We start from the raw sequence: 25,793 nt of genomic DNA, 5'->3' as shown, positions 1-25,793 counted from the left end.
GGATGCCACCAGGACAGGCCCTCAGTTCCTGTAAGCAATCGTTAATATTCACTGAGAGCCCGTAACTGCAGTTAATACAGGCTAAAGAGCAAGACTGCTTTTCCCCTCCTTTCCCTAACGTAATATGAACCATTCATTGGGGAATGCAAAAACTTGCTGGATATTTGAATTGCAAAAGCCCCAACCATAGAGGGATCATAATTTTTATTCAAAGCTCCTTTTTTTTTCTTTTTTTCTCCCTCTCTTCAGAAAAACCTACTGAGGTTATAAAGCAGCTGGAGGATAAAACCTCAGCAGCGGGGCAGGACATCAGCCTGAGCTGTGAATTGTCAAAACCTGATGTGAGCATCAGGTGGTACAAGGATGGCAAAGCGATCCGAAAAAGCCAGAAATATGACTTGCACCAGGAGGGAACACGGGCCATTCTGATCATCCATGACTCCACGGTCAAGGACAGTGGGGAGTACACCTGTGAGACAGAGGTCTCTAAAACAAAAGCCAGGATCACAGTACAAGGTCAGTTGAAACATGTATAGGGGCTGGCATGTACAGAAGTTGGGGTAAATATCTCCAACCCATGGGAGATGTTCTTTTCTTCTATCTCCCTAAACAGAATCAATTTTTAGTTTTTAAAAAATGTCATGGATTAAAAGCTTTAAAAAAAAAAAAATCTCTGAAAAAAACACTTTGTAAGTACTGAAAAATCTTATGTACTATGTAAAGAGCCAATCAAAATCAGTGATTTGAATTAGTCTTTTTTGAATATGGGTGATCAAAACTGTATGGTAAGTTTTGATCTGCAAGGTAAGACCTCACCTGGACCTGTACAACAGCATTAAATTTTCCTGGAAATATTTTACCTGATCTGTCCTGTGACAGAAGGTAGACCTGGTGATCTTAGATCCATTCCACCTGATAGGATGAGAGGAAACAGCCCCAGGTTGCACCAGGGGAGGTTTAGATTGGATGTCAGGAAAAATTTCTTCACTGAAAGGGTTGTCAAGACCAGAACAGGCCACCCAGGGAAGTGGTGGCGTCACTGTCCCTGAAAGCATTTGAAAGACGTGTAGACGTGGCACTTAGGGACATGGTTTAGCGGTGGACTTGGCAGTGTGAGGTTAACGGTCGGACTCGATGGTCTTAAGGGCCTTTTTCAACATAAATGATTCTATGTTCTGTGATTCTACAAATGGGATCAGAGGGGTTTCAAGACCACTCTGTATGCTCAGGACTTTTTTGGGTAACAAATCTATTTCTGTCTGTCTCTCTTTTTTTTTTTTTTTTTTTTCCCTTCCAGAAAAACCTAATTATTTTGTCAAGGAACTCTCAGATCTGAAAGTGGATGAAAGCGGAACTGCAGTTTTTGTGTGCCAGAGCGAGAAAGCTGCCTCCTCTGTGATCTGGAGGAAAGGCATAGCTGAACTCAGGGCTGGCAGGAAATATGAGATCACACAGAAAGGACAAGTCCTCCAGCTGACCATAAAGAACTTGGAGAAGAGTGACAGTGACACTTACACCTGCGACATTGGTGATGCCCAGTCCAGAGCCAAGCTAGTCGTGCAAGGTACGCCTGAGAGGAATGTGATGGTACCTCCCGTTTCTCCCACAAGAAACATTATATGCGCGGGCAGATCTATTTCTCAGTGCGTGGGTAGCAGATCCAGTGATTTCTGGCTCTGTCTCGCTCGTGATGTATACCCACTGCACAGGGCACGTGGACAAAAACACAGCAACATGGAGCTGGGCGTGCAGAGCAATTTGTCAATTTGAAGCCATGCCACCTGGAGTACTTTGGGTATGATTTAAACCCCGAAATGGTGATGTGAGGAGGGGCTGGTGTCCCTGTGTAAACGTACGATGGACATGATTCAGAGTGCCTGCTATTAGACAAGGGGAAAATTATTCTGCTTCCAGGCTTTTCTCCATGTCCCTTGATGCCTTTTTCCAGTAGTGGTTTCTAAGAGGGGATGGGTGAAGAAGTGGCCCAGGGATCTTTAAGGGCTTAATGTCCCTCTGCACCTTAGAGATGAAGGGTACAACCCAACCTCCAGCTGAAAAGTACAACCCAGCAGCTTTTATTTGATGCTACGGGCAGTAAATGGGCCTGTGAGGCCACAGCTAACAGCAGGGCAGTGTTGAAGAGGAAGGAGCGAGGTCTGGTTGTTACTGTTCCTCACAGTTCCCTCACTGGACCCCCAGCTGGGAGAAACCCTTGAGGTGAAACTGATGAAACGATGAAGAGAACAGAAGGAACAATTCAAGAATAGTCACATGGAGATGCAGTGGTGGTGTTCACTTATTAATTATTATAGTTAGTTATTAAAGACTAGGGGGTAAAGCTGGACTCCTCCACCTCCGATCATCTGCTAGAGCAGCCCTGAGAAGCAAAGAAGTGTGCTTGATCCCCACGATGGCTTTAGGACCTGAGCTACCTGACTTTGCTGTGAGGTTTCTAACACCAACTCTTCCGAGTGGAAAATAACTTCTCTGTCACAAAGCTCAAGATAAAAGTAAATTTTGCCTGTACTGGTTTTGTAAAGTAGGAGCAACATCAGACATGCCTTTGTACACATTTTTTATTTAGTTATTTATAGTTAGGTGTATGTCTGTATCTATACAGGCAGGTTTTCAGGGCTGTTGTTTTGTTTCTTTTTTACTGAAGCTGCAGCCAGACACTCTCTCCACTTCCCGCTGTGTTTATAGTTGGATAAAGCTCAAAGAAGGTGGGGGCTGGGTGGTCCTGTCCCACAGAAAGCCAGTTATATTTGCTCTAGAACAACAGAGGGGTTGTCATGGGAGGGATCATCCGCTTAGTGATGTCTAGAGCCCAGTGGTGCTGTCAGAGCCGCATCTTTTCAGCCTTTCCAGGGAGTTTCATTAGGAGAAACTTTATAACACTGGCTTTGCATTATACTTGCTGCTTGCTCTGCTATATGTGTTCTGGTGCTTTGACGCTGTCTTCATCCTATTTTGGTGTGTGTCCTGTATATATTATCTTCCTAGGAATGGTTTTTGTGTTCAATAACAGGGGAATTGTGTTTCAGTCTTCTGTATCATGAAGATATTTCTTTCTTGAAATACTCACATGGGAAATCTTAGAGTTTTCCATATCGATTTTCATGCTAGAAAGTGAAGATTCCAGTAATTGATGTATCTATGTTCCTTTCAGGCCAGAAAGTGCTAATAACAGAAGACCTGGAAGATGTCACTGTGTTAGAAGGAGAATCTGCCATGTTCAAATGCAGAATCTCTCCTGTAGACTATAGCAAAGTGCAGTGGTTTTTGGATAAAACCCCACTCCATACCAATGAACTTAATGAGATCCAGTCTCAGCCTGGTGGATATCACTTGCTAACGTTGAAAAAACTCTCACTGAAGGACTCGGGGGTCATTGCATTTGAAGCTGGTGATAAGAAAACATCTGCCAGTTTGGTTGTTAAAGGTAATTCAATCATAAAAACTGCAGGAGAGGAAAGAATGTGTAGAAATAAATACGGGTTAATGTGCGTAGGTGCAAAAAAATAACAAAAATGCTACAAATTGGCCCCATCGTGTGTATATCTGTGTATGTTCAAGAATAGCATTACCTATATAATGAAGCTAGGGCTCGGGCACAAACACTTCATAATCCTGGACAACTCTCAGTGTGTTTATTGGAACTTAGGTGGGAATGTTATACTGTGGTGATGGTACATCGGGTGCCTTGTCCAGTTTTCCTTGAGCTGAGCTGGTAGGGTGATGATAAGTAAGGAGAAATCAATCAGTTCAAGGAAAAAAAGGGGTGCCAATAATAAGTTTCTAATTTAGTTTTCATTATTTGAAAGGCAGCATTACGTGTGTTCTCTGCTATTCATTGTTGAAAATGAATTGTTTTGGCTGGAAAAGTTAAACTGAGTTAAACCTGCAGTGTTAGTGTAGTTCTATAGCAAGGGAATCAAATGAATACCAGAGAGCCCAGGAGTGCAGGATTAGAGAGGTGTTTTCTTACTGGAAACATAAATATTTCTCATTGCCCAGAGATGTAAAGCACAGAGTCTCCACTGTGTCAGATCATATTCTCATTCTTTTCAGAATCACTGTGTTTCTAGCACAGAACTTTTTTTTTTTTTTTTTCAAAATTTGAAAATTTGCCCAAATTTTACCATGCTAAATGGAAACAGATAGTTTTTTTCTATCTATCTATCTATACAGGCAAATGAAAGCTTTGCAAAAGGCTGGTTCCTTTGGGTAACGCTGATATGTGATGCTATGGTACCAAAACCAGGTTTTGGTCTCCTGATTGATTGGATTCCTATGATTGAAAAAGGATTAAGCTAGGCAGGATGAGATCTACCTTGGCCAATTTAGCTACTGCTATCTACCTTAGGCTACTTCTATCAGCTGTATAGAAAGACAAGCACTTCCAGAGAGCAGTTCATCTTCCCTGTCCTCATGGCTTATTTTGGAAGCGAATATCTGGTCTATGGAGGTGTCTGTCATCTTCCAGCAGTTATAGAGACACCCTACATGACCGGTCTGAGCTATCTGCCTGGTTTTTAGAGGACTCGTACTGATGAGAGGAGGCCTGCTCTAGATATGACTGGCTTTGAGAAACCTGTATTGCACCTCACTTCATGCAGAATTAACTTTCCCACATTCAGTTAGAAGGTTCAAACTAGTCAGCTCGCATGGAAAAGGGCTTAGGAAAATCAGGCCTCCATCTTGTTCCTGTTTAGTGAGATGTGAGAGATCTTATTTATGTTCTTCAACAGGGATATTGTCTTCTCAGTTTCTCCCAGGTGGCATTAGGTATTTACTAAACAACTTATGGCATGACTGATGCCTTCCTGAGGGCTTCATAGTCATGAACACCAAATTATTTGTTACTAACATTAACCTGTAGTTTTGATACAAGTAATCTTGGATGTAAATGTCACAGATTACTTGTGATCTGAAAATCCACACCTCTTCTGAAACATCTCAGATGGTTTTTATGTGATTCTAGAGAAGCCCTGCATCTTCACAAAGGAGCTGGTTGATACTGAAGTCACTGAGGGAGAGGATGTGATCCTTCACTGTGAAACCTCCAAATCAGACAGCCCTGTAAAGTGGTGCAAAGACGGGAAGAGCCTTAGGAATTCTTCCAAGTATAACATCAGCCGGTCGGGATTTGAAGCCAAGCTTGTCATTCACAGGGCAGAAGAAAGAGACAGTGGCAGATATGAGTGTGAGGCTGGAGCCGCTAAAAGTAGTGCGGTTATTACTGTCAAGGGTAAGAACATTTGGAGTGATGGTTTGGGTCCTACCTCAACATCTAACACTGAGGTCAGAGTAATAAATTGAAATGATAAAAATGTGAAACTGTACTGAAAAGGAAACTCATGTTTTTGTGCCATAGTGACAGAATGTGAAACAGGAAAATCCTTCATCTTACCTGGTTTTAGCTCTGTGAAAGTTAAGTGCCTAAGCTCTCTAGAGAAGAGAGCAACGGGTCAGTAGAGGACAGTGGGTATCTCTGTAGGAGATCTACCCAGCCTAAGAGGTAATCCATAGAAAGGATTAATCCCTTTCTGTAGATGTCTTTCTTCAAGGATGGCTCTCTCCAGAGAAGGAGCTCACACATCCACATTTGTCTGGGTAATTGCTTTAGGCAGCCAAATTTATTGAGAGTAATGCATCCAAAGAGCATGATCTGGCAGGAGGTGCTATCTAAAGGGTGGCTGTCTGAGCTGAAGCGAAAGTTCTCCTCTTATACACATGAGACTTTAATGTATTTCCTTGAGCACCAAGCACACTGGTAAGCGTTGGGTCTGAGCCGTGTCAGAACTGGACTCACCTACTACCCATGTTATAATCTCTTTGCCTGTCTTGAGTCACTGCCCCAGCCTGAAGTTGAGGAGGAATTCAGTTTCCATGAGCAATATCACTCATTCACATGGGCAGGTTCGAGCAGGTACAGGGAGGCTGTTAATGGCACAGGCTGTGTTTAGCCTGACCAGTGGATATCCTGCAGGCAGCTGGTATAACACGCTTGGGAAGGGCAGATTGGAAGCTACCCCTGGATTAGAGAAGTTAAGGTGAACAAAAGGTATTTGGGTTGTTGGACTAGTCAACCTGAACCTCAGACCATGAAGAGGGAAGGCAAGTTGCTCACAGTATTTATCTAAAGCACAAAGAAAGAAGCCAACTTAAGGCTGAGCTCTGCTGTGCAAGGAAATAGAAGACCTTGATGACATAATGAAGAAGAGAGGTGATGGTTATTGGTCCCAATATTCTATGTCTTTCTGTAGCACTAGGGTGTTTTCCCAGTACCCATTACACACAAAAGGTCTGTGTTGACTTCAGTAGGACCTGACTCTCACCCATGAGGAAGAACAATTATCTGTCAGAAAAAAATGCATTCATAATGTTACACAAGAGCCCCATTTTTCCCACAGAGAAGGGTGTGGATGGATGTAGGGTTTAAACACATGGATTCAGATCCCCAGTAGATGTGAAGGAGTCAAGTCAGAAGGATGCCTACAAAAACTTACACTGTTGTAGCTTTCCTTTATCGATTAGTGTCACGTCAGAACAGCAGAAAGCAAAAATAGAAAAAAAAAAAAAAAAAAACAACCCAAAAAGTCAGTAGCCGTGTGACACTGAGTGTCCCAAACGAGAGGTGAAAGGGGAACAGATGAATAGGCTGTAGTTTTTCAGTGGCCACAGGACAACTGCATCATGGATCAGCAGCTGACTTGCATCTTCGTAAGACAGCAGAAGCTCGGAAGAAATTGTTGTTTTTTTCATGACCTGAAGGGAAAACACTTCAGCTGAGGTTTTTTTCCCAACAGTTGCCTTCCCTACATTAGCTCACCTTAAAGCCTTGAATCCCAGGCTGTGACAGAGCCTGCAGAGAAATCCCCACAGGGACCCTTTCACATACAGCTGTGCTTTCCTCTCTGTGTTTGCTCTGTGCTGTTTTTAAGTCCGTATTCATGTTGAGTAAAAAGATGTTGTGGGGTTTTTTAATGATGAGAAATGGATACCGCTGGTCATGACAGAAAGCGCTTTGCCATTTCTCCGTGTCCTCTGTGCTATGTGCAAGCTGACCTCAGCAGCTTTATGTTTTTTGTGCCAGTGGTCCAGCTCTGACCACCCATCTGCAGCACTGCCACGCGTTGTTTGCATCATTAATAGCAGTGCAGCATCTGCCAGTAGTGTAAATAATGACAACAGTGATAGTAGCAACATCTTCAATAGTACAGACAGTGGATAAAGGGAAAACGAGCATATGGTCTCAACTATTTTTTTGCTGCTGGCAGCCAGATGTGAGTTGTCAGAATCTGTTTGCTATTTGCTAGTGCTTTTTCATTCCTGTGGTTTTCTATCTCAATAACAAAGTCTGAAGCAAAGAAGGGAAAGTGATTTCCAGTCTGTGCGTTTCCTCAAACATTTGCAATCTTCTTTTTCAGAAATACCAGTTCTTTTCAAGCACGAGCTCCAAAACGAAGAAGCTAAAGAAGGAAAACAAGTCAAGCTGACCTGTGAGCTCAGCAAACCCGATACCCCAGTGAAATGGATGAAAGGAGACACTGTTCTCTATGCCAGCGAGAAGTATGAATTTAAGCAGCGTGGTACTGTGGCAGAGCTCATTATTCGAGATGTCAAATCGATAGACTCTGGGGACTATAGCTGCAGCACTGGCGAGCTGAAGACCACTGCTCGGGTGAAAGTGAATGGTAGGCAGAGTTAGACACGCTGCTACACTTTCTTAATTCATTGCTTAATAGCTCTTCTACTAAAAAAAAAATCACATAGCACTTCTTTTTCTGTGGCAGTGCCATCTACAAATTCATATGTAAAATTGAAAGATAATATTGCACACTGTAAGCACCTGTATTTCATTCAAGTAATCTCACATTATGCGGCCGGGATTTTAAATCTGTAACTTCCCACTCAGCAAAAGATAAATAAGTGCAGAGGGTTCGTTTTCTATACCCTATGTACAATAGCTCCTCCCTTATCAGCTCTTTTACGTGGTTGTGATCAAGACTGGAGTTAGAGATGGAGCACAGGAACGTGAAAACATAAGTCCAGTCCCTGGCAAACTGCAGGCGGCCAACTGATTACCGTTTAGACCCCCAAACTCCCCAAAACATCCTTTTTAAAGGTTCTCAGATACCATCTGCACTCCCTAATGCCCTTAAACAAATACAGTACCTTTAGTTGTGTATCAAAAGTGGTACGTGCTGGAGCAGAAAGCAGGAGAGATGAACATGAGGGCATGAACACTGCCTTAGAGCCCTGCAGCAGCAGGGACTTCTCTGGGTGAAGAAGCCCAGAGGACTCGGAAGGGGTCCTTATTAAAGATGAGAGAAACTTTCCCCATACTCCTAGGAATCCACAGTGAGATGGCAACATCTTGGGGGGGGGCGGGGGAGTTTTCTCCCTGCTCCCAAGCAGAATCACTTTGATGCCACACAGCCAAGGGAGCGTCTAGAGCCGCTCATTTGGAAAAGGACTGGGTTTAAGAGGTGACAGCTATCGTGGGGCACAGCAGGTCGAGAGGGCATGTCCTAATCCTTGGTTCTGTGTTCTAGCTGTGCCTGTCCTCTTTAAACAAGCCCTGGAGAACACGGAAATGGAAGAAGGGAAATCTGTCTCCTTGCGCTGCGAACTCACAAAAGCTGATGCCACCGTGGTGTGGAAGAAGGGAGAAGCCGCGCTCCAGGCAAGTGCCAAATATGAAATGAAGCAGAAGGGGACAGTGGCAGAGCTGGTGATTCATAATGCAGAGCCAGAAGATGCAGGAAGATACACCTGTGACGCTGGAGACCAGCAGACCACAGCCCAAGTCAAAATCCATGGTAGGAATAAGACACCTGCTTGTAACCACTTGTTGTTGTTCTTGCCACAGTCCTGCTAGCTCCCGCACGTTTGTAGTGAGCCTTCAGAAAAACCAGGGGTCAGTGCAAACAAAAGGCAGCTCTGGCTGGGTCCATTATGTTCTCTGTTTTCTAGGACAATTACTTCATGCTAAAACATAGCAATCAAATGTACCTGATAACAAGTTCTCTTTCCTTGCCTCTGAAATAACTGTTCTGCTTTCTGCTCTGGACAGAGGCGCTTGTCTGAGCTCTAAGCCAGAAGGTAAGAAGGGTCTCAGCTACACGTTCTGTTGAAGAGCAGGCAATTCTCTTCTGCACTTTCTCAGCAAGTTTTTCACACGTCTTTGACCATCAGCATTTGGGCAGCAGAAGGGTAATTACCTTGATATTCTAATTATTGGGAAATAATTGTTTTGGTTTCTTTTTCTTCCCAAACTCATGGTGTGCTATTGTAAACACAAGTAAATGCAGAAGTGCAGGTAGGTCAGAGCTTATTAGCTGTGCCAAGAGAATTTTTTTTTTTTGGTTTTAAGTCCCATATGAGGTCACCGGTTGGTCATGATGCTCCTAAAGTAAAATGAGAACGCTTCATTTCTCAGCCGCCTCTGCGCTCATCAAAGAAGAGCTGAAGAGCGTGGAAGCTGTGGAAGGTGGGACTGCCACCCTGCGATGCCAGCTGAGCAGAGAGGCCCCCGTGGAGTGGAGGAAGGGGCACACTCTTCTCCGGCCGAGTACCAAGTACAGGATGAGGCAGGAGGGCACAGTGGCTGAGCTGCTGATCCACGATCTGGACCCAAAGGATGCTGGAGACTACACATGTGTAGTGGGGAACCAAAAAACCACAGCAGCCTTGTCAGTGAATGGTAAAAAGTCAGAAATAACCCATGAAACTGGAATGTTTTTGTCCATTTCTTCCCTCCTCCTCTCCGTACATTCCTTTACAGCACCTACCTTTATGTCCTGCTTCTACTATTTTCCTCCTTCCACTTTTTCATGTGTCCATGTCACTCCTTTCCCCAATCTCCATCCACGATCAGATTTCATTATGCCTAATGTTGTGTGTGCTGTGTTGTCTTCTCACCTTTCCTCACGTGAAGGGTGCTGACATGCATGTACCTTTTCCTGAATTAGTATGGAAACACAAGATTCCTTGGGATTTTCTGTTAAGAAGGGTTCATCACCTTTAAGGATAAGGATGAGTTCATCATTTGTGTGCATGATCCCAATCAAGATCACTCATGCTTTGATTCCCACAGAACAATTTACCAGAGATCTTTTTTACTGGCCACAAAAAAAAAAAAGGCACAGATGTTTTTAAGAATAAAGGTTTCAAAAGAAGGCTTAGGTAGTCAGATGATAACTCACAATTCAGCCTCTGACCAGAGATCTGGCCAGGGCCTTGGGTTGCAATCCCTTTCCATTCTGCATCTCTCAGCCCTGCCAATCCGTTTCAAAAAAGAGCTGAAGAACGAGGAAGCCACCGAGAGCGGGACGGCCACGCTGCAGTGCGAGCTGAGCCAGGCGGTGGGCTCGGTCGAGTGGAGGAAGGACGGGAAGGTGCTGATGCCCAACGGCAAGTACAAAATGAGACGGGAAGGGCGTTTTGTTGAGCTGGTGATCCAAGACCTAGACTTGACGGATGCTGGGAGCTATACCTGCGTGTGCGGAGACCAGAAGACAACAGCTGCTTTGAGAGTGAATGGTAACTGTTCTACCCGTGTTTCTCGTTAAGCCCCAAACGTAGCATTTTCGACAGCGTTTGCTGCTCATCCAAAGTCTGATCCGTGTGATTTCTTAGAGGTTTCATGTTCTCAGCTCTCTGGTGCCGAAGAGTCACCCTATGAGAGAATATTCCCTTGGGCTTTTTTTTTGCTTTTCGACAGCACAGCTACAGCTATGTTGTATATTGTTTTCCCTAATTGATTTCTCTCTAATCTAGGAGATTTTACCCCCCTTTCAATGGCATCCACCTAGCAACAGTGCATTTTTAAAGTGTATACACTGCAGCCCCGTAACTCACAGCAGAGTCCAGTTCATTTCGATCTAGTACTGATTCCTTTTCTGTTGGTATTGCATCCTTCAGCCTTGCCTATCCTCTTCCAAGAAGAAATGTTGAACAAGGAAGCTACAGAAGGGGAGGCAGTCACTTTGCACTGTAAACTGAGCAAATCGGCCCCGGTTGAGTGGAGAAAGGGGAATAAGGTCCTCAAGCCAAGTGAAAAATACAAAATAGAGCAGGAAGGTCCCTTTGCGGAGCTGATGATCCGGGATTTGGATCTGGCAGATGCTGGTGATTACAGCTGTGTGTGCGGAGATCAACAGACTACGGCTGCTTTGGCAGTAAATGGTAAAAGAAATTCTCAGCACGTGCCCCAAGTAAACCTGTATAATCCCAAGAGCTCTTCCTCTTCTTCTGCTGTTTCATCTGGTCCCTGTATACTCTCTATCCTTCCCCCTGCTGATTAATTTTTCTATCCTGTTTTCCTTCTCTCTCTCTCTCCTTTTGCCCAATGCTCTTTTGATGTGCTATTTGTCTTCCTCGGTGCTACGTTCAAATGACAAGTGCAGTACATGTCCCCAGCTCAGCACCATCTCCCTAGTCCCATAGAGCCGCTTGTTTGAAAGTTTTCCCATAGGGTTTGACCTAAAAGTGGGAAAATTTCCTTTTTGTAACTTAGACTGTTACACTTGTTGCTCCTAAGAGGAATAAGTTTTCATCAATGTATGATGCTACACAAGGACCATCATAATGAAAAATAGCCTTTTCGTACTCCTGCTATTCCCAGCCCTTTTTTTACCAATTTTGGCTTAACTCTTCCAACGCATATACTTTATCTCTGCTGAAAGCTGACAGCATGTTTGTAACTAACTGCTCTGTTTTAAGGGCCTCTATTTATAAAAATACAGACAGCGCCATGAATCAGGCAATTCTGTAGAACTGCTGTTTTTCTCAAAGGAAACAACATGCTCTGTGGCTCATATTGAAGTACTGCTTCTAATTTTAGCCCTTTGATTTTGTGGTGTATAAAGTAAAGGATAGATGGCTTGTCAACTACATTTGCAGATAGACAGACTTGCTTTTAAAGCAAGTATTGAAGTGTGAGGACAAAAAGATTAAATATCAGACTCAAACCTCTTTTGAAATGTTAGAGATTGGAACAAAATCCTGGCATGTGGAGGTCTTGTGGCTTCAGTGACATGCAGGTTCAGGGAGATAAGCAAAGAGAGCGAGTAGATCATGGGTCAGGCTTTCTCAGCTTTGATGCTGTGTCCGTATTGCATTTACTCTGCAGTCCTGCCTGCTCTTTTCACCAAAGAACTGACAGATGCAGAAGCCACAGAAGGTAAAAGTGTCTCTCTGCACTGCGAGCTGAACAAGGCTGCTGCTAATGTGGAGTGGAAGAAGGGATTCAAGACCCTCAGATCAAGTGAAAAATACAAAATGAAACGTGAAGGTGTCGTTGCTGAGCTTATAATCCAAAATCTAGACACGACGGATGCTGGAAATTATTCCTGTGTGTGCGGAGACCAGCAGACTATGGCAGTTTTAACAGTACATGGTAAAGCAAACAAAACAAGACACGTACTTTTAGTATCTACCCTCTTTCCTCTGTTCGTTTGGGCAGACACCTGGTTACCCTACCCTCTCCTTCCTCCTGTCAGGCCCTTATCCACAGCCCACTGATGCCAATGAAGTGCTGTCACTGGTGTCGGCGCAGCCAGGGTGCAAGGCACAAGAGGGGTATCAGTACGCAAGCTCAGAGTACAGGCAACTGGTTTAATCAGGGTCCATCATTTTGCTTTCCTCTTGAAAGCTCTTTTATTAGACTCCCCGTTATGCTCAAGCCCAGTAAAACAGGTTGCCTCAAAGGGACTATGGCTTAAGGATTTTAAGGCTTCATAAAATTCCCAAAGGTTAGCTTATTCCCTGGAATCTTATTCCCATACTCCATTCCTGGGACAACAAGGTGCTTTTATACATGCAGGCTAGTTGTCATTGCGTTCAGTTACTGTCCTGTGTAAAGCAAGCCCAAACTTTCTAAGGGACCACCATGCTCAGGGAGAACTTTAATTTTTACTGCAGCTGACATATTTGAAAGGATATGTCAGTTCAGGTGAAAATGCTTGTTTTCTCCCACCCCGTGTATTGAAATGAGCAACTTCATTTCAAACTGACATTTAGAATGAAACTCCAGAGTTTCATTATTTTTTGTTAATGTACCATGTGTTTTTGTTTGCTTAAGTATGTGAAAACATAGGAAACATCCTCCCATTATGGTTTAAAACATCATATAAGAAAACCAATTTTTTTTCAGAAATTTCAAATTGATATTTGTTCTTCTTGCTTGAAATTTCCCAGAGAAAACTGGGGTTTCTTCTTCTGTTTGTCATGATTTATGACTCTGAGTACGTGTAAAATATCTCTACAATTTCTGCAAGCATTGAATCCTGGTGATGACATCTTTTCCTCATACTGATTCATGGAGACTATTGAGAATCGATGTTCTTGTATTGATAAAACAGTTCAAGATAAGAGGGAAAAGGAAAATTAAACATCGATGTTTAATTTTAACTCTTTGGAGCGTGACATCTTGCTACTCATATTGCTGTCCTTCAGCTTTGCCTGCATTTTTCAAAGAAGGATTGAAGAACAGAGAAGCCACAGACGGTGCAACAGCCACTCTGCACTGCGAGCTGAGCCAGGTCGGTGTCCCAGTGGAGTGGAAAAAAGGGGACAAGACACTCAAACCGAGTGATAAGTATAGGATGAGACAAGAAGATACCGCTGCAGAGCTGTTGATCCGAGATCTGGAGGTAGAAGATACAGGAGAATATACCTGTGTGTGTGGAGATCAGAAGACCTCAGCTGTCTTGACAGTCCATGGTAAAAAAGCCATTCTCTGTTACCGTAGTAGTATCGCAAGGAGATCCCTTTTCTCTGACAGCTTTCTTTCCCACTTGCTTTGATGTTTTGATTCTGCAGCGTTTTCTCAGTTTGCTGGCTGTGTTTTATCCCACCTCCCACTGTCTGTTAGTTTGAAACTGATGGCTTTATAGCCAAGTAAAGAAGAATTGTGAGGATTTCCCATCTTAGTCTTCACTTTTTAAAAGTGAAAAAGGCACCTGTATGCAAGGCCAAGAGTAAGCAGACCTCCAGCAGCATCATTCTCAGAAGGTTTGTCCTTGCATCCCGCTGATGTCAGCGGCTTTTGATGCTTAACTTGAAGGAATGATCTTTAAAAACGCTGAGTTTGAGGTTAGTGAGAGGTTTTCCCATCCAGGAATGAATGACTGTCCTCCTCCTTTGTGGGTCTGTGATATATTCTGCTCAGGAAATGGTACTTTCCAAAAACAAAGCCCCAAATCATTATTCTGCAGATCCTGATTTAGGGAGTAGTGAGACAGCTTTTGTTCCTGTCTCTGCCGTCGTGGATAGCAACAAGCTTTGGTTGCCCCTCCAGCAGAGGCAGTTCATACAGAGTTCCAATAGATGAAAGAAAATGTTTTATTTGAGATATATCTTAAGGATAAGATACTTCTAAGGACAGGGGCAAAATTGTGGAGGCAAAACTCTCTTCCCTCTGATTTTCCGCATGCTTTTACTTCCTTTTCTTTCTCCCAGCTGGAGGTACTTCTGTTCCTCCCCTTCTCTGAGCTGGTCCTTTCTTCCCTGTGCAAGTCGATTCCTTTTCACGTTAGTGGCACACCACGAGGCGACTTGTTGAATGCTTCTAAACCCCCCCCCCCCGTATTCCTGATATTAGAGCCATTGTGTCCTTGGAAATAGTATCTTAAAGGTGCACCTGAAGTTATATTACTGATCATTTGTTTTCTGAACCAGAAAGACAAATTACAGTGTCAGGTAAGGTAGAGATCTCCAGCGGGCAGTGCTGTCATCCAGGGTGATGACTTTCAGTCAAAAGTCATATCATTAATGTTCAAGATAGATGATTTCAGACTGAAAGAGGTAGAGAGGACTGCTGGAATCAGCTGGGAAGTGATGAGCTTGCTGTCTAGGTCAACGTTAGAAGCAGGTCATGGTGGCAATTATCCCTGTGAGATCCTGCAGTAGTTTTCTAACAGATGCAGTTTCAAGACTAGATGATTTGTTTTCCTGTAATAGCGAAGGACTGGCCTCAGGACCTAGTCCTAAGTTCCTCAAGGTCTGGTTAATGGTTTTGATGTCTTTTCTGTCTGTATTACATCCCGTAGCTTTGCCTGCACTGTTCAAAAAAGAACTTGTCAATATAGAAGCCACAGAAAACGGGACGGCTGTTCTGCAGTGTGAGCTAACTAAACCCACTCCGGTGGAGTGGAGGAAAGGGCAAAAGGTGCTCAAGCCTAGTGAGAAGTACAAAATGAGACTGAAGGATACCATTGCTGAGCTGACAATCCATAGCCTGGAGGAACAAGATGCAGGAGATTACACGTGTGTGTGCGGAGACAAGACAACTGCTGCATCCCTGACAGTGCATGGTAAAATACATAAGTTTAATAGGGATTTTCTGCTTTGTCCTCTGTGATCTCATGGAGGATCACGAACTGGTCTTGATGCCATCTAATATTTTAAATTGTTATGACAGCTATATCAACCACTGGGAATATCTTTTACTGAAAGTCCTTCTCTTAGGACTGAGAAATAGCCCCATACAGTCTTTTCTGTCCCTGTTCTTTCACGTTAATGGAGTCAAAGCAAATAATGAAGACCTCGGTGAAGTTGTAAATAGCTCTTTCAGTATTTCCATTAATTAATTTCGCTAGGCATATCACAGAATGGTAGGGGCTGGAAGGGACCTCACTGAGGTTGCACTTGTTTTTCTTGAATGGAATTGAAAGTTGCTCTGTTACGGTAACAACCGAGAAAGGCAGGTGAGAATGCTGCACGGCAGCCTGGAATTTTAAATAACCTCGTGTTCATTTTAATTGTTCATCTGATCTTAAGACAGAGCTGCGCATAGTTCCTTGAAATCTTGGGATCAGCTTTCTGGTGTTATATCTCAACGTGCCTTTAAAGCATACCTTCCAGTACTGAAATTATAGCTCTACAACACTGATTTCCAAATCAGTCATGACATGCTGGATGGGGTGTGTTGCAAAGCACAAGGAGGGATGTCCCTGAAATCATTGCTTGCCACTCAGCTGTCGTATATTCTACTGATTAAAGGGTTTTAGTGCAGTGGAGCAGCCAAGATTCGGTATTCCCTCAGTTTTAAAGTGCTCTCTCTTCACCTGTGATCTTCAGCCCTTCCTCCGCGTTTTAAAAAAGAGTTGAGGAGCGTGGAAGCCACAGAAAACGGCACGGCCACTTTCTGCTGTGAACTGAACAAGCCCGCAGCTGCTGTGGAATGGAGGAAAGGAGAGAGAGCCCTGGAGGCAAATGACAAGTTCACCATGAGGCACGAGGGCACAACTGCTGAGCTGGTGATCAGTGATTTAGATCTGACCGATGCTGGGGATTACACATGCTGTTATGGAGATCAGAAAACCACGGCTACACTAAAAGTGAATGGTAAAAAAACAAATCAAATTAAGTGGATTATTTTCTACCAATTGTTTTTTAAGAGCAAGGTAGATTTGGCTTTGAAATTGCAGCCCCATTTCTGATCAATTTAACAACACATGGTTGGACATGGGCACGCTTGAGTGCACTGGTCAGTATCAGGCACTGATCAGGTGTTTGTGGCAAAAATTTCGGATATTCATCTTGATTCCAACTTACTTCTTTCATGCTCATGTTCAGTAGCAGTTGCTAAAAAAGGAAAATCACATTATTGTAATGTTGGTTGTAAAGACATTACAATCCGAAAGTTGAGAATATTACAATAGGATTATAAATTATTTTTTTTTATGATACAGTTTTCAGTGTTTCAGAATAATTTTAATTGTTCATCCGATCTTAAGACAGAGCTATGCATAGTTCCTTGAAATTTTTGGGATCAAAGATTTGACAGGCAAGTTCTCCTCAGACCATTATCTGAGGAGAAATCTCATGGGAAAGTGAGATTGATGCCTCAGGTATATTTTAATTTATGAACTTTTTCAGAACGATGTACATTGCAATAGAACTTACTCCACTTGGGCTTTATTTTCCATTGTGCCAGGCAATACCCAAAGTAAGTTAGAGCTCAGCTCAGTCTTGCAGAGTCTGAAGTCGAGACTGGTGTGGCTCTGCGCTTCGTGCTATAGACCATACTGTAAAAAAAGCTCTGACTTACGAACAAGATGTTCTCCAGCTTTCCAAAGTCGCCATCGTATGTTTCCCAGAGTGGTTATCAATCCTATTTGATTAGGGAAGGCTTTGCTTGTCACATGTGGTTGACAGACCACAGATAAATAGTTACTTGAATAGCTGCCATGGTCATACATTCTGCTCATTTTGAACTCCTCAGCCTTGCCTGCACACTTCAAGAAAGAGATGAAGAACGAAGAAGCCACAGAAGGTGGAACAGCCACGCTACAGTGTGAGCTGTCTAGGGCTGCCTCTGTGGAGTGGAAAAAGAAACACAAAGTGCTCAAATCAAGTGAAAAATATACTATGAGACAGGAAGGTACTACAGCACAGCTGCTGATCCATGCTTTAGAAGTCAAGGATGCTGGGGAGTATACCTGTGTGTGTGGAGGTGAGAAGACTACTGCTGCACTGACAGTGCACGGTAAGAAAACAGAAATGAGAAATTTTTGTGTGATTTGTCTCCTGTCTCCTCTGGAAACCTCAGTACTGACACACAATGAGTTCTTTCTCTAATCTTGCCATCATTAATTCTGTCAGTAATGAATTTTCTTTTTTTTTTTTTTTAATAGAGATTTTTATCTAATTCTAACTAGAATTGCAGTTCCACGGATTATGCTAACATTTTCCCTGTTTTCCTCTCCTTGCTCTTGTTGGTGCACGGCTGTACTGCTTTGCACCACACCGAAGGCTGAAGGTTTCCCCATGCTTGCATTTTTTGTTCTGTTCTACTTTCAACTTGAGCCTAGAGAGATCGAGTAGCAGGAACATTCGTCCTAAGAGCAATCTTAGATTTCAAGTTACATTAGGATTTGACAGATAATTCTGAATAATGCAAACAAAACTTGATTCAGTGCAACTTTTCTATGTAAGTTTGACTAAGGGTCATGTAGATTTGTATTCCGGTATTGCAGAATACTCGGCACTATAGCATAAGAGTGCTTCATAGTCCTCAGTCAAATTCATCTGCAAACTTTCCTTGAAAGAGAGGGAAACTTTATTTCCACTGTTAACACGGGGCAGCAGCAAGTAGTTTCAGCCCTTTTGCTCACCTGGAAAGTCAGTAAGTCAACAGTCAATTTCTTTGCTTTACTGCCCAGACCTTTTCGTCTTGATATTGACCAATAAAACAAGGATGGCTTCAGTCTTGAACTTCCAATTTAACTATGGAAAATAGAATTGGAAACGACCTCTATAGGTCATCTAGTCCCTCCTGGACCCCCAAGTCACTGTCACCCCTACCTAGCCTCACTCCAGTGTTGAAGAATTTGCAGTTCTCCCAGACACTCATTCCACTGCCTGGCCAACAATACTGCCAGAAACTTCTTCCTAATTTCAACAAAAGTCTTTCTCGAGCTGGCTTAAGTCATTACTGCTTGTCCTATATCCTGTAGAAATGGAAAAATATTTACTATTTTTTTCTCTGTGAAAGATTTGAAAACTTATATATGTGTCTTTTCTGTCTTCTCTTTTCTGGACTAAAAGCACCTTCAATCCTTTCACTCTTTCTTCATAGGTCATATTTTCTAGACTTCAGCTCATCTTTGTTGCTTTCTGGACCATCTTCAGTTAATCCACATCTTTCTAGAAGTGTGGTGGCCAAAAGCAGACTACAGTGCTCCATCTGAGGCTTTGCCAGACTGGAGTAGGAGGGAAGGACTTCCTGTGTCTTGCATATGACACTCCATTTTATATACCCCTTTTATGATTGCTTTATTCACATCAGAATTGCATTTTTGACTTGCATTTGCTCCATGATCTTTTGTAACCCCAAGTCTGTCTCTGCAGGTCTGCTGCCTATTATTCCCCATCTTGTACTTGTGTTGTTGATTGTTCCTAAATACAGTATTTCACATCTTGCTGAACTGTAGCCTATTTTTTTCACCACTGCTCCATCAAGATCTTCTATATCCTAATCCTGTTTAACAAAGTGCTTTTGGCTTCCCTCCCTTCCCACTTTGAGGTCATCTGCAAAGTTAATAGCAACTCTGCATTTCATTGTTCAAGTCACTAAAGAAAATGCTGAATAATGCTGGGCTCCAGAGTACTGAGGAACTCTCCTCAACTCATTCTTTCACCATGAGTGTAAATCGCAGTTGAATATTCTTTGACTGTCGTTTTCAGATTAGTAGTTCTTCCTACTGTAGTTCCACCTATACCTAAATGGAGGCAAGAGCTTTACTAAAATCAAAGTGTATAGCACATACTTGCCTCCTTATCAGTGAAGCTTATTAACCTGTATCAAGAAAAATTACACTGGTCCACTTCCTCCTGAAGAGAAAAGCTCTTGGCAAGTCCAAGTGTATTGCTACGTTTTTCAGAGAACTAAAGTTAAGCTGAAATGGCCATAATTCCTTGAATTCTCTCACTGTCTCCCGCCTCGTCCCGTTTTTTTTTTTTCCAAGACAAGCACTGTGAATAGGATTCAGCTCATAGATCGACACTGGTGAGTGTTCCTAAGTTCCCATTGTTGTCAGTGGAGATCTAGTCAACACAGTCAATGGAAGCCAGGGAGACACCCAGTTCACCCTGTGGCAGACATCTACATTTGGTCAGCAGGGAGCTCCATTGGCTTTGTTGACTTTGCCTGGATCTTTCTTGTCTGTCCTGGGAGCTTAGACTCTTGATTTATTGGTAAGAACTGTGTGTATTTCAGTCTGTGAGACCTTGTCCACCTCTGAGTTTCCATTTTTTTCTTTACATGTGGAACATCACCCATTCTTTTTGACTTCTCCAGTGTAACTTAATGTCTGATATTCGTTGAGCCTGTACCTTAAGGATTCCAGGACTAATTACCTAATCACACCAAGGTGCTTTGAGAATATTTAGTTTATTTAAATATTCTCTAATCCTTTTTTTTCCTTGTCCTAGACAGAATTCCTATTACTTTCTTAGCTATCATTAACCCTTAACATTAAAGAAGAAAAAGGAATTTGACCTTTCCCAGTGTCACTCACCATCAACTTACATTCCTGAAAGAGAGGTAGACCAACTTCTCCCCTGTTGTTTTTCTTCCTTCTAATCTATTTACAGAATGTCACTGTATTATTTCTTTTTCCTTCTAGTTCAGGCTGGCCAGATTTCCTGGGATTTACTAAAATTTGCTAAAATTCTGATGCAGCCAAACGCCGCAAGTTGAACCGTCGTCAGAGGACATGGAAAGTGCCTGGAGTAGTGATCTTGCCACTCAGTTGCTGGATACAACCACATACAACATTCAGCCACGTCTGGAGATATTTGATATCAGCATCATTTTGCAGATTACCTTTCAGCCACTCTCTCATGTTGGTCCCTTTGTCCATGAGGTGACAGACTCTGGGAATGGGGAACTGCCCTTGACCTTCTTGAGACATGCATGGAACCTGGCCTTTCTGGTTTTGCCTCTACATTCTGTAGTATTTCTTTTGCACTCATCTAAACCTCACATATTTTATAGGTCTCTTGAGCTTCAGGACATTGAAGAATTCATGATTTAGACAGGCTTTTCCTGATGGTCCTTGGAATGAGGTAGTCTGTGTAATTATGACCTTAATATTGTTACTTTGAGAAGTTTTCCACTCTCTTAAACTACCTTGTCTTTTAAGTTTGCTTCTGCTTGATCATAAATAACAATTATTGAATCATTGAAGCTTGCTTTCTTGTTGCTCACAGAATTTCCTTTCGCTCTTCTCCATCGTTACCTGTCCTAAAATCCATGAGCTTCTCCTGCCTCATAATTGATGTCTGCCCAATTATCCTCCACATCCATATTCTCAAATATTTATTTCTTGCCGGTCAGAGTCAGGAATTGAAGATCTTCCTCTCCTGTTCTTTCATATATATTCCATATCTAAAAGTGATCCCCACCGCATTCCAAAGACTTAGCAGAGGTTGTCCCATCCTACTGTCCCACAGTGCATATTACCACGTTGCCATCCAGCCTGATGTTCTGGATGATTCTATTGGTGGTTCCAAAAGGGACACGGTGTTAGGCTACATCTGAACTTCTTGGGGTGAAGGTCTTATAGTAGATTTCCACAATGGAGACATTGTCCTCCTTCTTCCATTTTCTTCTTACCCAAGCACTTTCAAGAGGTCTCTCTGCTTCTGCTCTTCAGCCTCATTCTGACTCTCAGGCTAGGTCTGTAGGCATCCTTAATACATAAGGTAAATATTTTTCTTTTTTTTTCTTTAGTTTTTTTCCCCTAATCGTGATGTAACCTGTTACATCACTTTTCCTGGGCTCAATTACACGGAGAAAGTTATAGTTTTAACCATACATGAAGTTATCCCATTCCTGCTGTTTATTCTCCATACATCTCTAAACTCATCAGCAAATTTACCCACTGTTTGAGACCCTTTTATGGCTGTGATACAAATTAGTATCTTCCTTCTCTGAGACGACCCTCATGTCAATAACTAGGCATGGATAGATATTGGTAAACATCAGGTTCATTTTTTTTGGTGGCCAAGAACTGCATATCATGAAAATGTTTGCTCCTTTGTTTCTCAGCCCTTCCTGCTCTCTTCAAAGAAGAGTTAAGAAATGAGGAAGCCACAGAGGGGGAAGCAGTGACTCTGCGCTGTGAGCTGACCAAGACTGCTTCAGTGGAGTGGAAAAAGGGACACACAGTACTCAAACCTAGCGAGAAATACAAAATGAGGCAGAAGGATGTCACTGCAGAACTGGTGATCCATAATCTAACTGAGAATGATGCTGGTGATTACACCTGTGTGTGTGGGGATAAGCAGACCACAGCTTCCTTAGCAGTACATGGTAATAACCAATTTCATCTAGACGTCCTCATTATCGAGCTTACGGTTTGAATTAATTTTTTCTCCATGTTCGTTGTTATCTCTGCATAGCTCCTCTGAGTCTGACTTTGCGTGTCATAGTCATGAGAGTTATTGTTACCTAAGGGAATACGCTTCATCTCATTTCCTAAAACAAAGTGTTTTTAGGATCTGATCCCTAAAGTAGATGTGAGATCAGGCCCGAAGACATCTCCCCACTGATGCCCTCGCCTTTCTTTCCCCTACCCCTGCCCTTCACCAAGAAGCTGTTTTGCTGCTCCATTCTAACCCTCTGCCCGTTGAATCCTCAGCACTGCCTGCACGCATCAAGGAGAGCCTGAAGGACGAGGAGGTAACCGAAGGTCAAGCAGCCACTCTGCGCTGTGAGCTGACCAAGGTTGCTCAAGTAGAGTGGAGAAAAGGAAGCAGTTTGCTCAAAGTCAGCGACAAATACAAAATGAGACAGGAGGGCACGGTCATGAAGCTGCTTATCCATGACGTAGAGTTGAAAGATGCTGGAGAATACACTTGTGTGTGTGGAGGACAGGAGACAACAGCTGCCTTGATAGTACACGGTAAAAACCGTATACATGTGTCTGTATGATTGTGGTTTTCTCTACCAGCTCATTGCTGTTGGTTGTGTGTTCACCTGTGGCTGAACGTGTTTCTTTGAATTTGTAAGCTGTCTCTAAGATCTGGTTGCATCCAGGCTGCTTTTCTGTTTCTGTCTATTGGTTTGTCCAATGTCACAGAATAACGAGGAAAGGAAATTCTTTCCACCCTGAAATGTTCTCTGCTTCTGTACCACCCCATCCCTCCCATCACCCATGTGCCACGTGTCATTTTAATGTCCTCTGTCCATTTTGTGACCTTCAGCCCTGCCCGCGCTTTTCAAAGAAGAACTGAAGGACCTGCAAGCCATGGAAAGCCAGACAGCCACTCTGCGCTGTGAGCTGACCAAGGCTGCAACTGTGTCATGGAAGAAAGGAAACAAACTACTCAGGGCAAGTGAAAAATACATCATGCGGCAGGATAATTCCCTTGCCGAGATGGAAATTTGTGATCTAGATCTTCAGGATGCGGGAGATTACACCTGTGTGTGTGGAGACCAGCACACCACAGCTTCTCTGACAGTGAATGGTAAATTCTTCTTGCGGATGACTGTTCATTTTTTGGTTCTCTGAAACATCCTGTGGCTGTACGAAGTGTTCACCTATCAGCTTTTTCCTAGGAATTGACTTGTGTCCAGGAAAGGAGAACTTCTTGTTCTGGCACGTAATTTTGGTCTGATGTTCCTAAAAAGGGAGCTGAGGACATGGCTATGTCTCCATGCAGCCAAACTCCTATGTTGTAAGTTTAAGGGAATAGTGCCTAGGAAATGCCTAGGGTCGCCTAGTGATAAATTCTTTAGGTTGCATCTTGAATCCATCCAGCTTGTTGTACTTTAACCTGTCAGCTCAGCATTTCTTTTCTTACTGTCACTGCTGGATTTTATTGTTCCACATTATCGTAGTGATAACCTCAGCCTCGATGGCTGATGTCCCTGACTTGGCCAAATTTGAACTTCAGTTGGGAGTTCATGGTGCTGATCACACATGCAGAGGTCTTAGTTTAAATCCGTTGTCTATTGGCTTTCCATTCCCAGCCCTGCCGGTGGTTTTCAAGGAAGAACTGAAGAACGAAGAAGTCCTAGAAGGTGCATCTGTCTCTCTGCGCTGTGAATTAAGCAAAGCAGCTCCAGTGCAGTGGAAAATTGGGTCCAAAGTGCTCAAAGCAAGTGACAAATATCAAATAAGACAGCCTGGCACCACTGCAGAGCTAGTCATTCATGACCTAGAAGTAAAAGATGCTGGAGATTACACCTGTGTGTGTGGCGACCAGAAGACAACAGCAACCTTAACAGTTCATGGTAAAAAGACCTTATTAAAATGGATAACTATCTCTGTAGATAGACATCACTCTGAAATTCAGCTGTTTCTGCTCTGAGTCAGTACCTTGTATTAGTTTTTATCCCTTTCTCTTCCTTCATTCTATGTATAGATCACTTCTTACTGAGAAAGAATAGCTCAGGGCAAATTTTTTGGGTCATTATTAATCTATTCCCCTTTAAAAGGCAGGAAGGAGATGTTTCTTTCTGCTCAAGTCTCCTCTTTTTGGACATTCACATTTTCCAGCTCTTTTTCCCCCTTCATCCCCATGGTTCCCTTCAGCTATCCACAGGGTCAGGCCCTCTGTTCTCCAAGCACTGCTCGAAGGAGAAGTGAGGGTTGGAGCAGCAGAAGGAGAGGGACATATCCCTGTGCTGTGTGACATGGTCACGGTTGCTCCTGGAGGTACCAAATTCTTTAAGCCAGTCAGACATGCAGAATAAGAGAAGAGTGACCATTTCAGAGCTTGTTACCCTTCATTTAGGTTTGAAGGATGCAGGGGTCTACACCTCTGTGTGGCCATCAGGACTACCTTGACAGGTATTAAAAAACCCCAACAACACAGGTTATCAGAAGTTATACTCTTCTTTATCCTGCTAGCTCCCAATGAACCAATCCATAAATAAATCCTTGTGTTACGTTGATGATCTCATTACCTGATGTTCTGCTTTCCTCTCATTAATGACTATCCATTTTAATGGAGTAACAGTCCTTGGAGCTTACTTGGTCAGAGAGCCAGTTTGGTCCCTTCCAGCTTTTTCCAAAAACTTCTGACCCTCCCCTGGGCTTTCCTGAGACATGGACTTTTTCTGAGGTATCTGAGGAGTACTGGTTGTATACTGTACCCTCTTACAGTAGTTGTGCACGGAGCACATTTGTGGGTAAATATTAATAATTCATTTTCCTGGAGGTTATTTCCTGAAGGTTGTTCTGTCTTTGGATTTTGCTTTTCAAAATGGGAAAGAGTGAGAATCTGGAATTCTTGTTACACGTAATGGCCCTTCAAACTTCAATTTAAAACTAGAAGTAGTTTTATTTCGAAATCTGGCTGCTTTCATGTAGGTGGGGCTGTAAGTTTTTAGTAAAAACAAAACAGAAAATAACAATACCAGCCTCCAAGAAATCATACCTATGCAAGTAAAATAGTACTATACCCAGCAGTGTTACTTGTGAGTGCTGTTGCCTTGAGATCTGGATCTTTCCATGTTATTCTTTCACCATGAAAAACAACAGACGCACAGGGAAACGATCCCTTATGGTAAGTGAAACGGCATCTCCCTTGAAGACAAATGCCTTCAGAGTTTCTGAAGTTGGCTATAGGTAAGCATGTCTATAACAGGCTGAAAACAGGCATCAGGGGAAAAAATCCCAAGCATGAAAAAGAAATTAGGATTTTAATTCTGGTTTTCTGATGACCGTTTGTCCATGTTGCACCCTTCAGCTCTGCCACCACTCTTTAAAGAAGAGCTGAAGAACAAGGAAGCAGCAGAAGGTGGAGAAGTCATCCTGCACTGTGAGCTCACCAAGGCTGCTCTGGTGGAGTGGCGGAAGGACCAGAGGATTCTCAAAGCAAGTGAGAAATACAGAATGAGGCAGGAAGGGACGAAGGCAGAGCTGGTGATTCATGAAATAGCTGAGGAGGATGCAGGAGACTACACCTGTGTGTGTGGAGAGCACCAGACTACAGCCGTCTTAACAGTACAGGGTAAAAACTACCTTGACCTATTTCCTAACTGGAAACATCTGCCCTCTGCCATCAGCTGTTTGATTTTCCATGTCTGTTTGTTCAACCTGATTAACTGAAGTTCCATTCCTTTGAAAGTATTCCCTGCCTTTGACCTGCAGGCTGTGCATATTGGAAAATACTGGTCTGCATTTTTCTGTGCCATCCTTTTGTCTTTCCTTTTCCTTAAACACAAACCTGCTATCCCTTCATCTTTCCCTTCTGGCATTCCTTTCCTAGCATATAAACCCACTATTCTTTTGTCTTTCCTTTCCTGCATTTATTCTCTA

General features: G+C 42.9%; 1 protein-coding gene across 1 annotated transcript in view; it reads left to right on the top strand.

Moving 5' to 3' along the window:
* Positions 1-25,793, top strand: part of OBSCN (obscurin, cytoskeletal calmodulin and titin-interacting RhoGEF) — a 179,267-nt gene that overhangs the window by 60,424 nt on the left and 93,050 nt on the right. The window contains exons 35-52 of the mRNA XM_086467362.1: positions 250-516; positions 1,298-1,564; positions 3,170-3,442; positions 4,985-5,251; positions 7,434-7,700; positions 8,562-8,828; positions 9,449-9,712; positions 10,933-11,196; positions 12,143-12,409; positions 13,468-13,734; positions 15,063-15,326; positions 16,093-16,359; positions 17,240-17,503; positions 21,572-21,835; positions 22,164-22,427; positions 22,729-22,992; positions 23,498-23,761; positions 25,222-25,485. Coding sequence (XP_086323488.1) covers positions 250-516; positions 1,298-1,564; positions 3,170-3,442; positions 4,985-5,251; positions 7,434-7,700; positions 8,562-8,828; positions 9,449-9,712; positions 10,933-11,196; positions 12,143-12,409; positions 13,468-13,734; positions 15,063-15,326; positions 16,093-16,359; positions 17,240-17,503; positions 21,572-21,835; positions 22,164-22,427; positions 22,729-22,992; positions 23,498-23,761; positions 25,222-25,485 — 4,785 coding nt within the window. The remainder of the gene's footprint in view (positions 1-249; positions 517-1,297; positions 1,565-3,169; positions 3,443-4,984; positions 5,252-7,433; positions 7,701-8,561; positions 8,829-9,448; positions 9,713-10,932; positions 11,197-12,142; positions 12,410-13,467; positions 13,735-15,062; positions 15,327-16,092; positions 16,360-17,239; positions 17,504-21,571; positions 21,836-22,163; positions 22,428-22,728; positions 22,993-23,497; positions 23,762-25,221; positions 25,486-25,793) is intronic.

The sequence above is a fragment of the Leptosomus discolor genome, chromosome 6 (genome assembly GCF_034619465.1).
Source record: "Leptosomus discolor isolate bLepDis1 chromosome 6, bLepDis1.hap2, whole genome shotgun sequence".
NCBI classification, from domain to species: Eukaryota; Metazoa; Chordata; class Aves; order Leptosomiformes; family Leptosomidae; genus Leptosomus; species Leptosomus discolor.
Note: the sequence above shows the minus strand (reverse complement) of the source record. Positions and strands in the feature narration are given on the sequence as shown.